The sequence below is a fragment of the Lingula anatina genome, chromosome 5 (assembly GCF_051362555.1).
Source record: "Lingula anatina isolate TDL-2025a chromosome 5, LinAna3.0, whole genome shotgun sequence".
Taxonomy (NCBI): Eukaryota; Metazoa; Brachiopoda; class Lingulata; order Lingulida; family Lingulidae; genus Lingula; species Lingula anatina.
Window position 1 is genome coordinate 16939997 of NC_141771.1, and position 17370 is coordinate 16957366.

At 38.8% G+C, this 17370-nt stretch overlaps 4 protein-coding genes across 4 annotated transcripts; all 4 read left to right on the top strand.

Annotated features, from left to right (window-relative positions):
- The first annotated feature begins 1107 nt into the window (after window positions 1-1107).
- LOC106173656 (cytochrome P450 2J2-like) lies at window positions 1108-4940 on the top strand. The gene is made up of 4 exons (XM_087012557.1): window positions 1108-1633; window positions 2088-2542; window positions 2781-3261; window positions 4051-4940. The coding sequence occupies exons 1-4, from the start codon at window positions 1273-1275 to the stop codon at window positions 4230-4232; spliced, it is 1479 nt and encodes a 492-aa protein (XP_086868683.1). The 5' UTR covers window positions 1108-1272; the 3' UTR covers window positions 4233-4940.
- Window positions 4937-9144, top strand: LOC147761752 (cytochrome P450 2J2-like). The gene is made up of 4 exons (XM_087012559.1): window positions 4937-6129; window positions 6449-6903; window positions 7173-7653; window positions 8244-9144. The coding sequence occupies exons 1-4, from the start codon at window positions 5769-5771 to the stop codon at window positions 8423-8425; spliced, it is 1479 nt and encodes a 492-aa protein (XP_086868685.1). The 5' UTR covers window positions 4937-5768; the 3' UTR covers window positions 8426-9144.
- LOC106173647 (cytochrome P450 2J2-like) lies at window positions 9140-12704 on the top strand. The gene is made up of 4 exons (XM_087012558.1): window positions 9140-9780; window positions 10119-10573; window positions 10814-11294; window positions 11902-12704. Exons 1-4 carry the CDS (start codon window positions 9420-9422, stop codon window positions 12081-12083), a joined length of 1479 nt encoding a protein of 492 aa, XP_086868684.1. The 5' UTR covers window positions 9140-9419; the 3' UTR covers window positions 12084-12704.
- Window positions 12705-14679: 1975 nt separating this feature from the next.
- On the top strand, window positions 14680-17128 carry LOC147761753 (cytochrome P450 2C3-like). The gene is made up of 3 exons (XM_087012560.1): window positions 14680-15151; window positions 15390-15870; window positions 16658-17128. Exons 1-3 carry the CDS (start codon window positions 14750-14752, stop codon window positions 16837-16839), a joined length of 1065 nt encoding a protein of 354 aa, XP_086868686.1. The 5' UTR covers window positions 14680-14749; the 3' UTR covers window positions 16840-17128.
- Window positions 17129-17370: the final 242 nt, after the last annotated feature.

The window sequence follows — 17370 nt, forward strand, 5'->3', positions numbered from 1 at the left end:
ATACGCTACCTTCATTATTTTGCACATGTTAAAAATATTTATTAACAAGAGATCTAATATCTGTGAAATCAAACTCAAATGGCACTAAATGGATTTTTTTTATTGATGATAACAAATAATGAGATATTGTTTTAAAAGTAACTACAAAAATTTCAACTTTAAAGGTTCACTTCATGGGTCTGAAAATTCCCCCAAACGCGATACACAGCAGTAGCAGATTTAGGGGGTGTCAAGGGGGTCCTGACCCCCCCCCCCTTCAATTACTGAAAAAAAATCACACCAATGGTCCCACTCTTGCAACTAAAATTTTGACTAGCTGAATCATAGTTCAAAACGGTACCAAATTGCACCGATCGCCCTATTAATTACTAAAAATTTCGTGGCCCTTCAGCAGGCCCCGAACCCCACGCCAAGGGGGGGGGTGTAAGGGGGTAAATAATACTGGAACCGCCCCTGCCTGATGTTAGGTTAGTTGATCCGTTAGCTCAACGAATTAACGCCTTGGTTAGGTTGTTACACCGATGTACGGATAGGTCAAAGGTCAGAAATTAGTACAGTAGAAGTAATAAAAAGAGTACACGGTTCCTATGGGCCATGGTACGAAATGTCCCCCGGCCTCCGCTTTTCAACAACATCGACGGTTTTTGCTTGTTCTTTTCAATATTCTAAGGTATGGTTTGTGGCACTAATGCCATTTTTAGGACTGCTAATTCGCAAAGCATTGTACCTCTAGTAGAGACTAGCCACTTTCAATATGTTTCTGCCTGCACGGTGTCTATGATTCTTTACCGCTATAAAAACCAACAAAATCAACACGGTTATCTCAACGACATGCTGATAACGAGTGCGACCCAGGTGACTATTTTCTCATTTACGACTACTTAAATTTAACTCCTCGATTTACGGGCTTTCTTTTTACTCTTTTTTTTTTTTATTAATTTGAGGGGGTTTTTTTTTCAGAAGAAATATGACTGTTAAGAAAGCTGACTGTACTTTGTGTACCCCCCCCCCCCCCCCCAAAAAAAAAAGCCATGTTGTAATATAGGTTAAAGGACTCTGTGTTTATAGCAACAAAAACTCTTGAGTGTAAAAATGTATTTATATTATCATAGAATGTTATGATATTATGTAGTTATCGGGCGAGAGCTGCAGGACGTGTTAAACAGAAAAATGTTGTCACTCTCTTTAGACTGTGAGTATTTGTCCTTGAACGGCTGAGGGCTGCAGTAGATAACGTTAACGCCATTGGTCTCACAACATTTTATCTTTAACATGGCGGTGATAGAATGGGTTTTACGGGAGATCTTAACATCCCCCACAACTTTATTTATTATCGTGGTAGCAACGATCCTTTTTCACGTATTTCTCAAAGAGGCCAAGTTTGGCCAGAATTTCCCGTCTGGTCCATGGGGACTGCCTTTTGTCGGTGTGTTGCCGTTTCTCGGCGAACATCCCGAAATAAACATGATGGAATGGGCGAAGAAGTACGGCAAGGTGTTCAGCGTCCGAATGGGTCCTGAAACGGTCATTATGCTGCAAGGCTACGAAGCGGTCAGGGACGCCTTTTCCAGAAAAGCTGCGGTTTTTTCAGGAAGGCCACACATTCCAGTTTTTGATATCATGAATGATAGAGGTGATGTTAACTCATTTTTTATCTATTTATTTATTTATTTATTTATTTATTTATTTATTTATTCTTTGATGTCTGTATATTATATGCCATGTCACGGCTATCAATACATGCCTTCTTCTACGAGCAAAATTAGCACTATAATTCATACTTTAGATTATTATTATTATTATTATTATTAATTAGTATATTGCCTGTTTACAGTGTGATACGTGCCGTCGATCGATACTTTATTTCCTCTACCGACTAAATAAACTGAATAAGAACGGCCAAATACTCTGAAAATATATCATAATAAACAAAAAAAACTTGTGTGATTACTATCTGTCTAGTCTAGATTATACTGTCTAGTCTAAAAACTAGATTTAGATATCTGTGGCAACTACTTTTATAATCTAAGATATTCAGAGAATAAATAAAATAATTACGTTGCCGCATTTTTTTTTCATTTCTTTAGGTCTGGTAGTTTTGGACTATGGGCCTGCTTTCACGGCACAAAGGCAATTCACAATGCAATACATTGCCCACGCCAACAACGTGAAACACATAGATGGTGAGGTGGACGCCCTCTTGCGGTATATTCGAGAACAACGTGGTGAGCCGTTCCAGTTCAACTTCCCGATGAAGGCGGCCACCTCTAATGTTATCGGCACCGTCCTGTTTGGAAGTCGCCAAGGATACGACGATCCCGTCTTTGAGCGTCTCCTGCAAGTCTTCCAAAAAGCCATGTTATTGAGCGGCCAGCTGAGCATCAGGCAATTTCTACCTTTTTTATCCTTTATTCCCTCAGTTGATGAAAGAAAAGCCGCATGGGGGGAGTTTTCGGACATCCTCAACGAAATGTTGGTTGAGCACAGAGCCACTTACAGAGAGGGGACAACTCGGGGGTTTATAGATGCGTTCATTCACAAGGTAGGTTTTTAAAAATAAACTTCATATATCCATCCGATTTGCATTTCACTTTTCTAGTAGTTGCACCTCTGCTATCATACTCCCTATCATGAATTTGATTTAAGACATGCTCTCTTGCTCAATAATAAAGCTGCTCGTGTACTATTTTCTCTGGCAACCTTTCTTTAATAAATATATCACAATTCTGATTGTATCTTCTGAGACTTTAGCTGTTGGTGAATATTATTATTGGTTTTAGATTAATGAAAACGAGAATGGCGGCCAGAATCTTTTCACAGAAGCCGACCTTCTACCAAGCCTGCTCACGCTGTATTTCGCCGGCTCGGATACCGTATATCTAACGCTTGCCTGGGGAATGCTCTTCCTTCTCCACCACCCCGCCGTCTGCAAGAGAATACAAGACGAACTGGATCGAGAAGTAGGGAAATCCCGGCGTCCAACGCTCGCTGATAGGCAAAATCTTCCATACACCAACGCCGCTTTGATGGAGGTACAACGCCTTAATTTCATTGCCCCGATTTCGGGCCCGCACAAAGCACTGAGGACGGTCAATTTTCGGGGATACACCATCCCCGAAGGAACGACCGTCTTTGCCAACCAGTGGTCAATTATGATGGACGAGGAGAAATGGCCGAATCCTCAGCAGTTCGACCCATCGAGGTTTTTGGACGAATTTGGGAACGTCAAGAAAAACGTGGCCTGGATTCCGTTTTCTGTGGGTAAGATGGCGTCGTTTTTAATGCTGATTTTAAAATATCCTCTTCAGATTTTAAGTCACTGGTAACGTATCTTTTGTAATTGATACATTTTCATTACCAGTTTAAAAGCTCACTGCTTTTATCTTTTTTTACGACTCAACCAGCTAATGAACTTCTTGATTTTCTTACAAGCAAATGTAAACTTTTAACTTTTAGATGAAATAAATGAATTTTTAAAAAAGCCTTTATCTAACCGCAGCATCTGTTTTTAATATTAACTTTAATTTTACATATTACTCCCAACTTTTTTTAACTTTTCTCGGTCTTATTTAATTTTATTTAATCTTTTTTAAATCACATAAGGCAAAGCAATCTCCGTTTTATATGTACAATGGTTGAATAAAGTTTAATACTACCTTCAACGACCGAAAAAGAAATCTTTGAGAATGTTTGTAGAGTGCTCACTTATGCAACCCTCACCTCACCCCAGGGGAAAAGAAACGCATAGATTTAGCATTTTCTTTTCTCGGTAATTCGGTTCTATCGCAAAGTCTTCAAGAACAATATTTTTTTGTGTCTAATCCAGAGCTCCATTTCGATTTATCTAATTATTATTTTTTTTATGTCCACCTGCCTTATGCCACCCTTACCTCACCCCAGGGTACTAAAAGAAACGCATAGAAAACTTTTTTCTTTTCCCGGTAGTGCGTTTCTATCGCAAAGACTTCAAGAACAATATTTTTGCGTCTAATCCAGAGCTCCCTATCGATTAAGCTAATGTTTTGTTGTTTTTTTTTTTTTTTTCACCAGGAAAGCGCTCTTGTCCCGGCGAAGTTCTGGCCAGACAAGAAATATTCCTTGTGCTAACGGCCTTGTTGCAGGCGTTTTCATTTCGGTCACCAGATGGCGAAGCTTTACCGGAATGCGTTGGCAAGACAGGCTCACTTTACGTCTGTCCCGATTTTAACGTCTGCGCCGTACCAAGATTTTAATGGAACAGCCTGTGCTGCCTATGGAATGTCTTGTGACTAACCTTGCAAGCTGAACCAAGTTCATTTTGTTTGTCATTTTTCGCTTAATACGTGTCCTTATTACTATTATCCGAAGTACATGTAAAAGCAACTAAATTGATTTAAATTCCCTTTGTAATATTTCCTTTATTTCATTTTTTTGACCCATTTTTTTCAAAAGACATTACATATCGGGGGCATATTAATATCAAAATCAGCGAAACACCCATTCTCCCTCCGAGATAAATAAGCATTTTTCCATCACTGTGCCTTAATAACGTATTTTAAAAAAATACCCTCTTCTGTTGTTGGAGGACATCATACACTGATCACTGACTGATCACGGAATTTTGATCAAGTTTCGAACAGAACAGGTGAAAGCTCCTTTGAGTTGAAAAAAAGTGTAAAAACGTGTAGGGAGAAATCACTCTTAGAAGTTACCCATCAAAATACAAATATATTACAGATAAAACCAGGAGGTTGTTATTTCAGCCCTTTTTACTTTGCTTTATGGGACAGAATCCTGGAATCCGGCGCCGAAAATACCCTCTACCAGGGCCGCAGTTATTATTCTGTGAACATTTTTTGCTGAGAAAGTCCATCTATTTAACCAGAGATATATCTGTTAATATCTAGTGAAAAATCTATGGCCCTTTTAGAGGGTACGCCGTACGTTAGCGTAGGCCCAAAACGCACTGAAATAAATGAAACTGAAATGCGTTATACAAGAAAATATTATTATTATTATTATTAAAGCCAGATATTTAAGATAAAAAATGAACCTTGGCGATGGCGCTGCCGATTGCGTCTCAGATCACAACAAACGCACGCGTTAGCTACGCCAATACAGGAATAAACAACTCAAAACTTGATGTTGGCGCAACGAATTAATGACTTGGTTAGGTTGTTACATGGATAGGTCAGAGGTCAGAAGTTAAGACAGTAACAGTAGGAGTACGCGGTTCCTATAGGCCAAGGTACGAAAGGGCCCCCGACCTCAACAACATTGACGGTTTTTGCTTGTTCTTTTCAATATTCCAAGGTATGGTTTGTGGCACTAATTATGTCATTCTTAAGGACTACTCATACGCAAAGCATTGTACCTCTAGTAGACACTAGCCACTTTCAATACGTTTCTGCCTGCACGGTGTCTACGATTCTTTACCCCTATAAAAACCAACAAAATCAACATGGTTATTTCAACGACATGCTGATAACGAGCAAGATCCAGGTGAATGTTTTCTCATTAACGAGCACTTAAACTGAATTAGTCGATTTACGGACTTTCTCTATTTCGAATTTGCGATTGTTTTTCAGAAGAAAAAAAAGCCCTGTTGTAACATGCCATAAGGAACGCTGCGTTTATAGAAACAAAAACTCTGGAGGTTCAAAAAATGCATTTATGTATTATATGGTTATCGAGCGACAACTGCAGGCAGTGTTAAACAGAAAAAAAAAATTAGACTAGATATGTGAGTATAGATAACGCCTCTGATCTCACAGCATTTCGTCTGTAATATGGCGGCGATAGAATGGGTTTTACGGGAGATCTCAACATCTCCCACAACTTTATTGCTTATCGTGCTAGCAACGATCCTTCTTCACGCATTTATCAAAGAGGCCAAGTATGGCCAGAATTTCCCGTCTGGTCCATGGGGACTGCCTTTTGTCGGAGTGTTGCCGTTTCTCGGCGAACATCCAGAGATCACCATGATGGAATGGGCCAAGAAGTACGGCAAGGTGTTCAGCGTCCGAATGGGTCCTGAAACCGTCATTTTGCTGCAAGGCTACGAAGCAGTCAGGGACGCTTTTTCCAGGAAATCGGCGATTTTTTCAGGAAGGCCGCATGTTCCAACTTTTGATTTCATGAATGATAGAGGTAAAACAAGTCTTTCACTTTTTATTTATTTATTTATTTATTTATCTGTACATCATGCAGCATGCCAGGTCTCCCCTATAGACAGTTAGAATGCATGGCCTCTACCAGTTATATGACCTTATTGTAAATTACTGTTTGAAAATACTATTTATCTTGCTATAAATGATAATTTTCGTTTATTCATATCATAAAACACGAAAAAACGAGTCAATACTGTTTTGTCTAAGAACCAGATTTAGATATTTGCGACAACTATTTCAATAGCTTAAAAATATTCATATTCATTCATAGAATAAAAACATATTTCCTCCGTTTTAAGGTCTTTTAGTTCTGGAATACGGATCTGCCTTCACGGCACAAAAAAATTTCACAATGCAATACATCGCCCATGCCAACAATGAAAAACACGTAAATAGCGAAGTGGACGCCCTTTTGCGGTACATTCGAGAACAACGCGGTAAGCCGTTCCAGTTCAACTTCCCGATGAAGGCAACCACCTCTAATGTCATAACCACCGTCCTGTTTGGAAGTCGCCAAGAATACGACGATCCAGTTTTTAAGCGTCTCCTGCAAGTCTTCCAAAAAGCAATGTTATTGAGCGGCCAGCTAAGCATCAGGCAATTTCTACCTTTTTTAACTTTCATCCCCTCAGTTGATGAAAGAAAACGCGCATGGGGGGAGTTTTCGGACATCCTCAATGACATGTTGGTTGAGCACAGAGCCACTTACAGAGAGGGGACCACTAGAGGCCTTATTGATGCTTTCATTCACAAGGTAGATTTAAAAAAAAAAAGAAAAAAGAAAAAAGAAAAAACTTCATATATCCCTTCGATTTGCATTGCGCAGGGAACTTTCCATGCAACTTTTCTTGTAGTTGCACCTCTGCTATCATACTCCCTGTCATGAATTTGATTTCAGAAATGCTCTCTTGCTCAATAATAAAGCTGCTCGTTTATCGTTTTCTCTGGCAATCTTTCTTTATTAAATATGTCTCCTTTCTGAATACATCTCTTGACACTGATGAATATTATTACTGGTTTTAGATTATTGAAAACGAGAACGGCGGCCAGAATCTTTTCACAGAAGCCGATCTTTTACCAAGCCTGCTCACGCTGTATTTCACCGGCTCTGATACCGTATCTCTGACTCTTTCCTGGGGAATGCTCTTCCTTCTCCACCACCCCGCCGTCTGCAAGAGAATACAAGACGAATTGGATCGAGAAGTAGGGAAATCCCGGCGTCCAACGCTTGTTGATAGACAAAATCTTCCATACACCAACGCCGCTTTGATGGAGGTACAACGCCTTAATTTCATTGCCCCGATTTCGGGCCCGCACAAAGCACTGAGGACGGTCAATTTTCGGGGATACACCATCCCCGAAGGAACGACCGTCTTTGCCAACCAGTGGTCAATTATGATGGACGAGGAGAAATGGCCGAATCCTCAGCAGTTCGACCCATCGAGGTTTTTGGACGAGTTTGGGAACGTCAAGAAAAACGTAGCCTGGATTCCGTTTTCTGTGGGTAAGATGGCGTGGTTTTTTAATGCTGATTTTAAAATATTCTTTTCTAATTTTTTATTCATGGTTACCTATCTTTTGTAATTGATAAATTTTCATTACCAGCTTAAAAAGTCACCGCTTTTATCTTTTGTTTTTACTACACACCGTGCTAATGAACTTTTAACTTTTAAAGGAACTAAATGATTTTAAAAAAGCCTTTATCTAACCGCAGCATCTGTTATTAATATTAAAACTTATTTTACATATTATTCTCAACTTTTCTTTTTTTATTTTCCCCAGTATTATTTAATTTTATTTCATCTTTTTTTTAAAACACATAAGGCAAAACAATCTCCTTTTTATAACATATGTACAATGGTTGAATAATATTGAATAAAGTTTAATACTACCTTCAACGACCAAAACAAAAATCTTTGAGAATATTTGTAGTATACTTAATTATGCCACCCTCACCCCACCCCAGGGTGCTAAAAGAAACGCATGCAAAGCGTTTTTCTTTTCCCGGTAGTTCGGTTCTACAATCTTCAAGAACGATATTTTTCGTCTACCAGAGCTCCATTTCGATTTATCTAATCGTTTTTTTTCCACCAGGAAAGCGCTCTTGTCCCGGCGAAGTGCTGGCCAGACAAGAAATATTCTTTGTGCTAACGGCCTTGTTGCAGGCGTTCTCGTTTCGGTCATCAGATAGCGAAGTTTTACCAGAATGCGTCGGCAAAACAGGCTCAATTTACGTCTGTCCCGATTTTCACGTCTGCGCCGTGCCAAGATTTTAATGGAACTGCCCAAACAGCCGATGGAATGCCTCGTGACTAACCTTGCAAGCAGAACCAACTTCATTTTGTTGTTATATTTGGCTTCATGAATGTCCTTATTACTAACATCAGAAGCACGTGTAGAAGCAACTTAGGTCTGTTGAAACTCCTTGAAGCAACTAAATTGGCCCACTTTATATATTTTTTTTACTTCTCACCCCAACCCCTTAACCAGTCGAGGCAGATTGTTTAAATCCATCTTCGGCTTAAAGTATGCTTTTTTTTATTTTGGTTATTAGAGATTCAGTCTTCTGATAAAATGTTCAATGTCCTCTTCATTATATGCTTGTATGCTTCTTGTTGATCTTGTTAATAAAATACCATTTTGAAACTTGTGAGAGATGTAGATTATAAAAATGCGACGTGTTTTCTATATCCAACTAATTAGTGAATAAATTGAAAGAAGTAAAAAGAAATTGTTGACTATCAGGCCCGCACCCAGGCATTTCAAAGTGTTCTTGCATCGATCTTGTTGATATAGGTTCTATGCAGTAGTTGCCGACATGTGGTTACTTTTTTGACAGAACCATGCTTCAACAAAGCCAAGCTTTGACCAGCCCGAAGGAGCACTACTGTATATTACACAATGCAGCAGTGCAACAGACATATTAGTCAGTTAATTGGTAGCGACACACCTGACTACACACTTCTCCAGGCAGAAATGAGATCTTTTTTTTTTTTTTTTTTTTTAAGAATGCATTTTAACCTAGGCATACCTTTGAAACTGAAATATTCCAAAATTTAAAAAATGTCAAGTCTCTAAGTTTACGGCTTTCAGTTGATATTTTCCGATTCTTAATGAATGGTTTAATTCGGTAAACAGCGAAGATAAACTAACATCACGCCAGACCTCTTGACCTGCTACCCTGACGAAGAAGAGGTTAGCTTATCGCTAGATAGCAGTCGAAAGAGGGATTAACTACTTCCCAGGGTCGGATGACACTTTCTCAGTGACATGGCAATGATCGAATGGATTCTACGGGAGATCTTAACATCTCCCACAGCTTTATGTATTATCTTGGGAACAGCGTTCATTTTTCACCTGTTCCTAAGAGAAGGCAAGTATGGTCAGAATTTCCCGTCTGGTCCATGGGGTTTGCCTTTTGTCGGAGTGTTGCCGTTCCTCGGTGAACATCCAGAGATCACCATGATGGAATGGGCGAAGAAGTACGGCAAGGTGTTCAGCGTCCGAATGGGTCCTGAAACCGTCATTTTGCTGCAAGGCTACGAAGCAGTCAGGGACGCTTTTTCCAGGAAATCGGCGATTTTTTCAGGAAGGCCCCATGTTCCAACTTTTGATTTCATGAATGATAGAGGTAAAGCAAGTCTTTCACTATTTATTTATTTATTAATTTATTTATTTATTTTTAATGTCTGTACATCATACAGCATGCCAGGTCTCCCCTATAGACAGTTAGAATGCATATGTCCCTCTAACAATAATATGACCGTATTGAAAATTACTATTTGAAAATACCATTTACCTTGGTATAAATGATATAATTTTCGTTTATTCATATCATAAAACGCAAAGAAAACTGAGTCTTTACTATCTAGTCTTAATACCAGATTTAGATATTTGCGACAACTTTATCAATAGTTTAAAATATTCCTATTCATTCATAGAATAAAAACATATTTCTTCTGTTTTTAGGTCTTTTAGTTCTGGAATACGGATCTGCCTTCACGGCACAAAAAAATTTCACCATGCAATACATTGCCCATGCCAACAATGAGAAACACGTAAATAGTGAGGTTGACGCCCTCTTGGGGTATATTCGAGAACAACGCGGTAAGCCGTTCCAGTTCAACTTCCCGATGAAGGCGACCACCTCTAATGTTATCGGCACTGTCCTATTTGGAAGTCGCCAAGAATACGACGATCCCGTCTTTAAGCGTCTCCTGCAAGTCTTCCAAAAAGCGATGTTATTGAGCGGCCAGCTAAGCATCAGGCAATTTCTACCTTTTTTATCCTTTATTCCCTCAGTTGACGAAAGAAAAGTCGCATGGAGGGAGTTTTCAGAGATCCTCAACGAAATGTTGGTCGAACACAAGACTACTTACAGGAAAGATAGAACTAGAGGCCTTATAGATGCGTTCGTTCATAAGGTAGGTTAATATCTTTCAGTAAACATATCTGCGGATTTAATTTCTTTCACCTTTCCTGGAATGGATACTGTACCTCTGGTATCTTGATATCTCTTGGATGTAATTCTTATTCAAATGTAATTAAAAAATACAAAGCCTTATAATTTTTTTTCCGTCATAAAGTTGTTGGTGTATTTGTTTGCTATCGAGCTGTATTAATTTTTAGCGTTTGTCATAGATAAAAACCATTACTGGTTTTAGATTACTGAGAAGGAGAATGGCGGCCAGAATCTTTTCACAGAAGCCGATCTTCTACCAAGCCTGCTCACGCTGTATTTCACCGGCTCGGATACCGTATCTCTGACTCTTTCCTGGGGAATGCTCTTCCTTCTCCACCACCCCGCCGTCTGCAAGAGAATACAAGACGAATTGGATCGAGAAGTAGGGAAATCCCGGCGTCCAACGCTTGCTGATAAACAACGTCTTCCCTATACGACCGCCGCTTTGATGGAGGTGCAGCGCCTGAATTTCATTGCCCCGATTTCGGTTCCGCACAAGGCACTGAGGACGGTAAATTTTCGGGGATACACCATTCCCGAAGGAACTACCGTCTTAGCCAACCAGTGGTCCATTATGATGGACGAGGAGAAATGGCCGAATCCTCAGCAGTTCGACCCATCGAGGTTTTTGGACGAGTTTGGGAACGTCAAGAAAAACGTAGCCTGGATTCCGTTTTCTGTGGGTAAGATGGCGTGGTTTTTTAATGCTGATTTTAAAATATTCTTTTCTAATTTTTAGTCATGGTTACCTATCTTTTGTAATTGATAAATTTTCATTACCAGCTTAAAAAGTCACCGCTTTTATCTTTTGTTTTTACTACACACCGTGCTAATGAACTTTTAACTTGTAAAGGAACTAAATGATTTTAAAAAAGCCTTTATCTAACCGCAGCATCTGTTATTAATTTTAAAACTTATTTTACATATTACTCTCAACTCTTCTTTTTTTTATTTTCCCCAGTATTATTTAATTTTATTTCATCTTTTTTTTAAACCACATAAGACAAAACAATCTCCTTTTTATAATATATGTACATGTACAATGGTTGAATAATATTGAATAAAGTTTAATACTACCTTCAACGACCAAAACAAAAATCTTTGAGAATATTTGTAGTATACTTAATTATGCCACCCTCACCCCACCCCAGGGTGCTAAAAGAAACGCATACAAAGCGTTTTTCTTTTCCCGGTAGTTCGGTTCTACAATCTTCAAGAACGATATTTTTCGTCTACCAGAGCTCCATTTCGATTTATCTAATCTTTTTTTTTTTTTTTTTTTTTTACCAGGAAAGCGCTCTTGTCCAGGCGAAGTGCTGGCCAGACAAGAAATATTCCTTGTGCTAACGGCCTTGTTGCAGGCGTTCTCGTTTCGGTCATCAGATGGCGAAGCTTTACCAGAATGCGTCGGCAAAACAGGCTCACTTTACGTCTGTCCCGATTTTCACGTCTGCGCCGTGCCAAGATTTTAATGGAACTGCCCAAACAGCCGATGGAATGCCTCGTGACTAACCTTGCAAGCAGAACCAACTTCATTTTGTTGTTATATTTGGCTTCATGATTGTCCTTATTACTAACATCAGAAGCACGTGTAGAAGCAACTTAGGTCTGTTGAAACTCCTTGAAGCAACTAAATTGGCCCACTTTATATATTTTTTTACTTCTCACCCCAACCCCTTAACCAGTCGAGGCAGATTGTTTAAATCCATCTTCGGCTTAAAGTATGTTTTTTTTATTTTGGTTATTAGAGATTCAGTCCTCTGATAAAATGTTCAATGTCCTCTTCATTATATGCTTGTATGCTTCTTGTCAATCTTGTTAATAAAATACCATTTTGAAAGTTGTGAGAGATGTAGATTATAAAAATGCGACGTGTTTTCTATATCCAACTAATTAGTGAATAAATTGAAAGAAGGAAAAAGAAATTGTTGACTATCAGGCCCGCACCCAGGCATTTCAAAGTGTTCTTGCATCGATCTTGTTGATATAGGTTCTATGCAGTAGTTGCCGACATGTGGTTACTTTTTTGACAGAACCATGCTTCAACAAAGCCAAGCTTTGACCAGCCCGAAGGAGCACTACTGCATATTACACAATGCAGAAGTGCAACAGACATGTTAGCCAGTTAATTGGTAGCGACACACCTGACTACACACTTCTCCAGTCAGAAATGAGATTTTTTTCTCTTTTTTTTTTTAAGAAATCATTTTTACCTAGGCATACCTTTGAAACTGAAATATTCCAAAATTTAAAAAATGTCAAGTCTGTAAGTTTACGGCTTTCAGTTGATATTTTCCGATTCTTAATGATTGGTTTAATTCGGTAAACAGCGAAGATAAACTAACATCACGCCAGACCTCTTGACCTGCTACCCTGACGAAGAAGAGGTTAGCTTATCGCTAGATAGCAGTTGAAAGAGGGATTAACTACTTCCCAGGGTCGGATGACACTTTCTCAGTGACATGGCAATGATCGAATGGATTCTACGGGAGATCTTAACATCTCCCACAGCTTTATGTATTATCTTGGGAACAGCGCTCATTTTTCACCTGTTCCTAAAAGAAGGCAAGTATGGTCAGAATTTCCCGTCTGGTCCATGGGGATTGCCTTTTGTCGGAGTGTTGCCGTTCCTCGGTGAACATCCAGAGATCACCATGATGGAATGGGCGAAGAAGTACGGCAAGGTGTTCAGCGTCCGAATGGGTCCTGAAACCGTCATTTTGCTGCAAGGCTACGAAGCTGTCAGGGACGCTTTTTCCAGGAAATCGGCGATTTTTTCTGGAAGGCCCCATGTTCCAACGTTTGATTTCATGAATGATAGAGGTAAAGCAAGCCTTTCACTATTTATTTATTTATTTATTTATTTATTTTTAATGTCTGTTCATCATACAGCATGCCAGGTCTCCCCTATAGACAGTTAGAATGCATATGTCCCTCTAACAATAATAAATAGCCTTTTAAGTAAGGCTCACAACATGTGGTATTGTCCATACGGGTCGCGTGCAGTTCATTTTTATCAATGGCAAACTTGGAATCATGATAAATGAAGAAAAACTAACCACTTTTTGACAGAATAAAGTGTCCAAGAAGCAAAATGAGATTGCAATACAGATAAATTTATCAAAAAATAAATATTTTTAATATGCTAATTATTCAATTTAATGTTTTTTAACATGCAAATCAAAATAATGTACGTTTTGAATCCAGAAATTGGCGGCCATTTGGGATTTTTATACCCTGTACAAAATCTCAAAACAATTTAAATTATTCAGTCATACATTTCATACCATGACCTGTGCAATAAATCCTCCATTAAGTAGTCTGATATGTTTTATACTAAGAAAGGCTTGTTGACATATCAAAACAAAAAGCCCATTTTATGTGGTGGCCATCTTGGATTAGAGCCATCTGTGTTCAAATGTACAATTTTGTGATAAATTAACTGGTAAAAATTAAAAATATAGACTTCAACCTATTCAAATACATCAAAACATGTTAAATATTCCTAATTTTTGGTTAATAAAAAAAAATTCAAATTTAGGTATTTGTATTTTTTCACAAAAAGTAAGGAAAATGGCCGCCATCTTGGATTCAGTCGCCATCTTGAAAAATGTAAAGTGCCTGAAAAATCAAAGAAGGCCAAAGTACTTGTGATCAGTGCAAATTTTGATAATATTAAGTTGTTAAGTAACTTTTAAATCAATTTTTGTATTTACAGTTGACACATGAATTTACTGGCGGCCATCTTGGATTTGGCCTGTTTCCGGTACAAACGGACACTTTTTCAAGCCGGAAACAAGCAGAAATGAAAAATTCAGGTTCTAAACTACAAGAATCAATCATAAAACCTTTGCCTGACGGGGGGTGCAGCCAAATCCTTAAATAAGGCCTTTTTTCAATTTGGCTCATGGACTATATCATAATAAACAAAAGAACCCTGTGTGATTACTGTCTAAGTCTAAAGACTAGATTCAGATATCTGTAGCAACTATTTTTGTAATCTAAGATATTCAGAGAATAAAAAAATAATAACCTTGCCGCATTTTTTTTTTTTTTTTTTTTTTTTTTTTTTTTCATTTCTTTAGGTCTGGTAGTTTTGGACTACGGGCCTGCTTTCACGGCACAAAGGCAATTCACAATGCAATACATCGCCCATGCCAACAACGAGAAACACATAGATGGTGAGGTGGACGCCCTCTTGCGGTATATTCGAGAACAACGTGGAGAGGCATTCCAGTTCAACTTCCCGATGAAGGCGACCACCTCTAATGTTATCGGCACTGTCCTGTTTGGAAGTCGCCAAGAATACGACGATCCCGTCTTTAAGCGTCTCCTGCAAGTCTTCCAAAAAGCCATGTTATTGAGCGGCCAGCTGAGCATCAGGCAATTTCTACCTTTTTTATCTTTTATTCCCTCAGTTGATGAAAGAAAAGCCGCATGGGGGGAGTTTTCGGACATCCTCAACGAAATGTTGGTTGAGCACAGAGCCACTTACAAAGAGGGGACAACTCGGGGGTTTATAGATGCGTTCATTCACAAGGTAGGTTTTAAAAAATAAACTTCATATATCCATCCGATTTGCATTTCACTTTTCTAGTAGTTGAACCTCTGCTATCCTACTCCCTATCATGAATTTGATTTAAGACATGCGCTCTTGCTCAATAATAAAGCTGCTCGTGTACTATTTTCTCTGGCAACCTTTCTTTGATAAATATATCACAATTCTGATTGTATCTTCTGAGACTTTAGCTGTTGATGAATATTATTATTGGTTTTAGATTAATGAAAACGAGAATGGCGGCCAGAATCTTTTCACAGAAGCCGACCTTCTACCAAGCCTGCTCACTCTGTATTTCGCCGGCTCGGATACCGTATATCTAACGCTTTCCTGGGGAATGCTCTTCCTTCTCCACCACCCCGCCGTCTGCAGGAGAATTCAAGACGAATTAGATCGAGAAGTAGGGAAATCCCGGCGTCCAACGCTTGCTGATAGACAAAATCTTCCATACACCAACGCCGCTTTGATGGAGGTACAACGCCTAAATTTCATTGCCCCGATTTCGGGTCCGCACAAAGTGCGGAGAACGGTCAATTTTCGGGGATACACCATCCCCGAAGGAACGACCGTCTTGGCCAATCAGTGGTCAGTTATGATGGACGAGGAGAAATGGCCGAATCCTCAGCAGTTCGACCCATCGAGGTTTTTGGACGAGTTTGGGAACGTCAAGAAAAACGTAGCCTGGATTCCGTTTTCTGTGGGTAAGATGGCGTCGTTTTTTAATGCTGATTTTAAAATATCCTCTTCAGATTTTAAGTCACTGGTAATTTATCTTTTGTAATTGATACATTTTCATTACCAGTTTAAAAAGTCACCGCTTTTATCTTTTGTTTTTACTACACACCGTGCTAATGAACTTCTCAATTTTCTTACAAGCAAATGTAAACTTTTAACTTTTAGATGAAATAAATGAATTTTTAAAAAAAGCCTTTATCTAACCGCAGCATCTGTTTTTAATATTAACACCAATTTTACATATTACTCCCAACTTTTTTTAACTTTTCTCGGACTTATTTAATTTTATTTCATCTTTTTTAAATCACATAAGGCAAAGCCATCTCCGTTTTATATGTACAATGGTTGAATAAAGTTTAATACTACCTTCAACGACCGAAACAGAAATCTTTGAGAATGTTTGTAGAGTGCTCACTTATGCAACCCTCACCTCACCCCAGGGGAAAAGAAACGCATAGATTTAGCATTTTCTTTTCTCGGTAATTCGGTTCTTTCGCAAAGTCTTCAAGAACAATATTTTTTTGTGTCTAATCCAGAGCTCTATTTCGATTTATCTAATTATTATTTTTTTATGTCCACCTGCCTTATGCCACCCTTACCTCACCCCAGGGTACTAAAAGAAACGCATAGAAAACTTTTTTCTTTTCCCGGTAGTGCGTTTCTATCGCAAAGACTTCAAGAACAATATTTTTGCGTCTAATCCAGAGCTCCCTATCGATTAAGCTAATGTTTTGTTGTTTTTTTTTTCACCAGGAAAGCGCTCTTGTCCCGGCGAAGTTCTGGCCAGACAAGAAATATTCCTTGTGCTAACGGCCTTGTTGCAGGCGTTTTCATTTCGGTCACCAGATGGCGAAGCTTTACCGGAATGCGTTGGCAAGACAGGCTCACTTTACGTCTGTCCCGATTTTAACGTCTGCGCCGTACCAAGATTTTAATGGAACAGCCTGTGCTGCCTATGGAATGTCTTGTGACTAACCTTGCAAGCTGAACCAAGTTCATTTTGTTTGTCATTTTTCGCTTAATACGTGTCCTTATTACTATTATCCGAAGTACATGTAAAAGCAACTAAATTGATTTAAATTCCCTTTGTAATATTTCCTTTATTTCATTCTTTTGACCCATTTTTTTCAAAAGACATTACATATCGGGGGCACATTAATATCAAAATCAGCGAAACACCCATTCTCCCTCCGAGATAAATAAGCATTTTTCCATCACTGTGCCTTAATAACGTATTTAAAAAAAATACCCTCTTCTGTTGTTGGAGGACATCATACATGTACACTGATCACTGACTGATCACGGAATTTTGATCAAGTTTCGAACAGAACAGGTGAAAGCTCCTTTGAGATGAAAAAAGTGTAAAAACGTGTAGGGAGAAATCACTCTTAGAAGTTACCCATCAAAATACAAATATATTACAGATAAAACCAGGAGGTTGTTATTTCAGCCCTTTTTACTTTGCT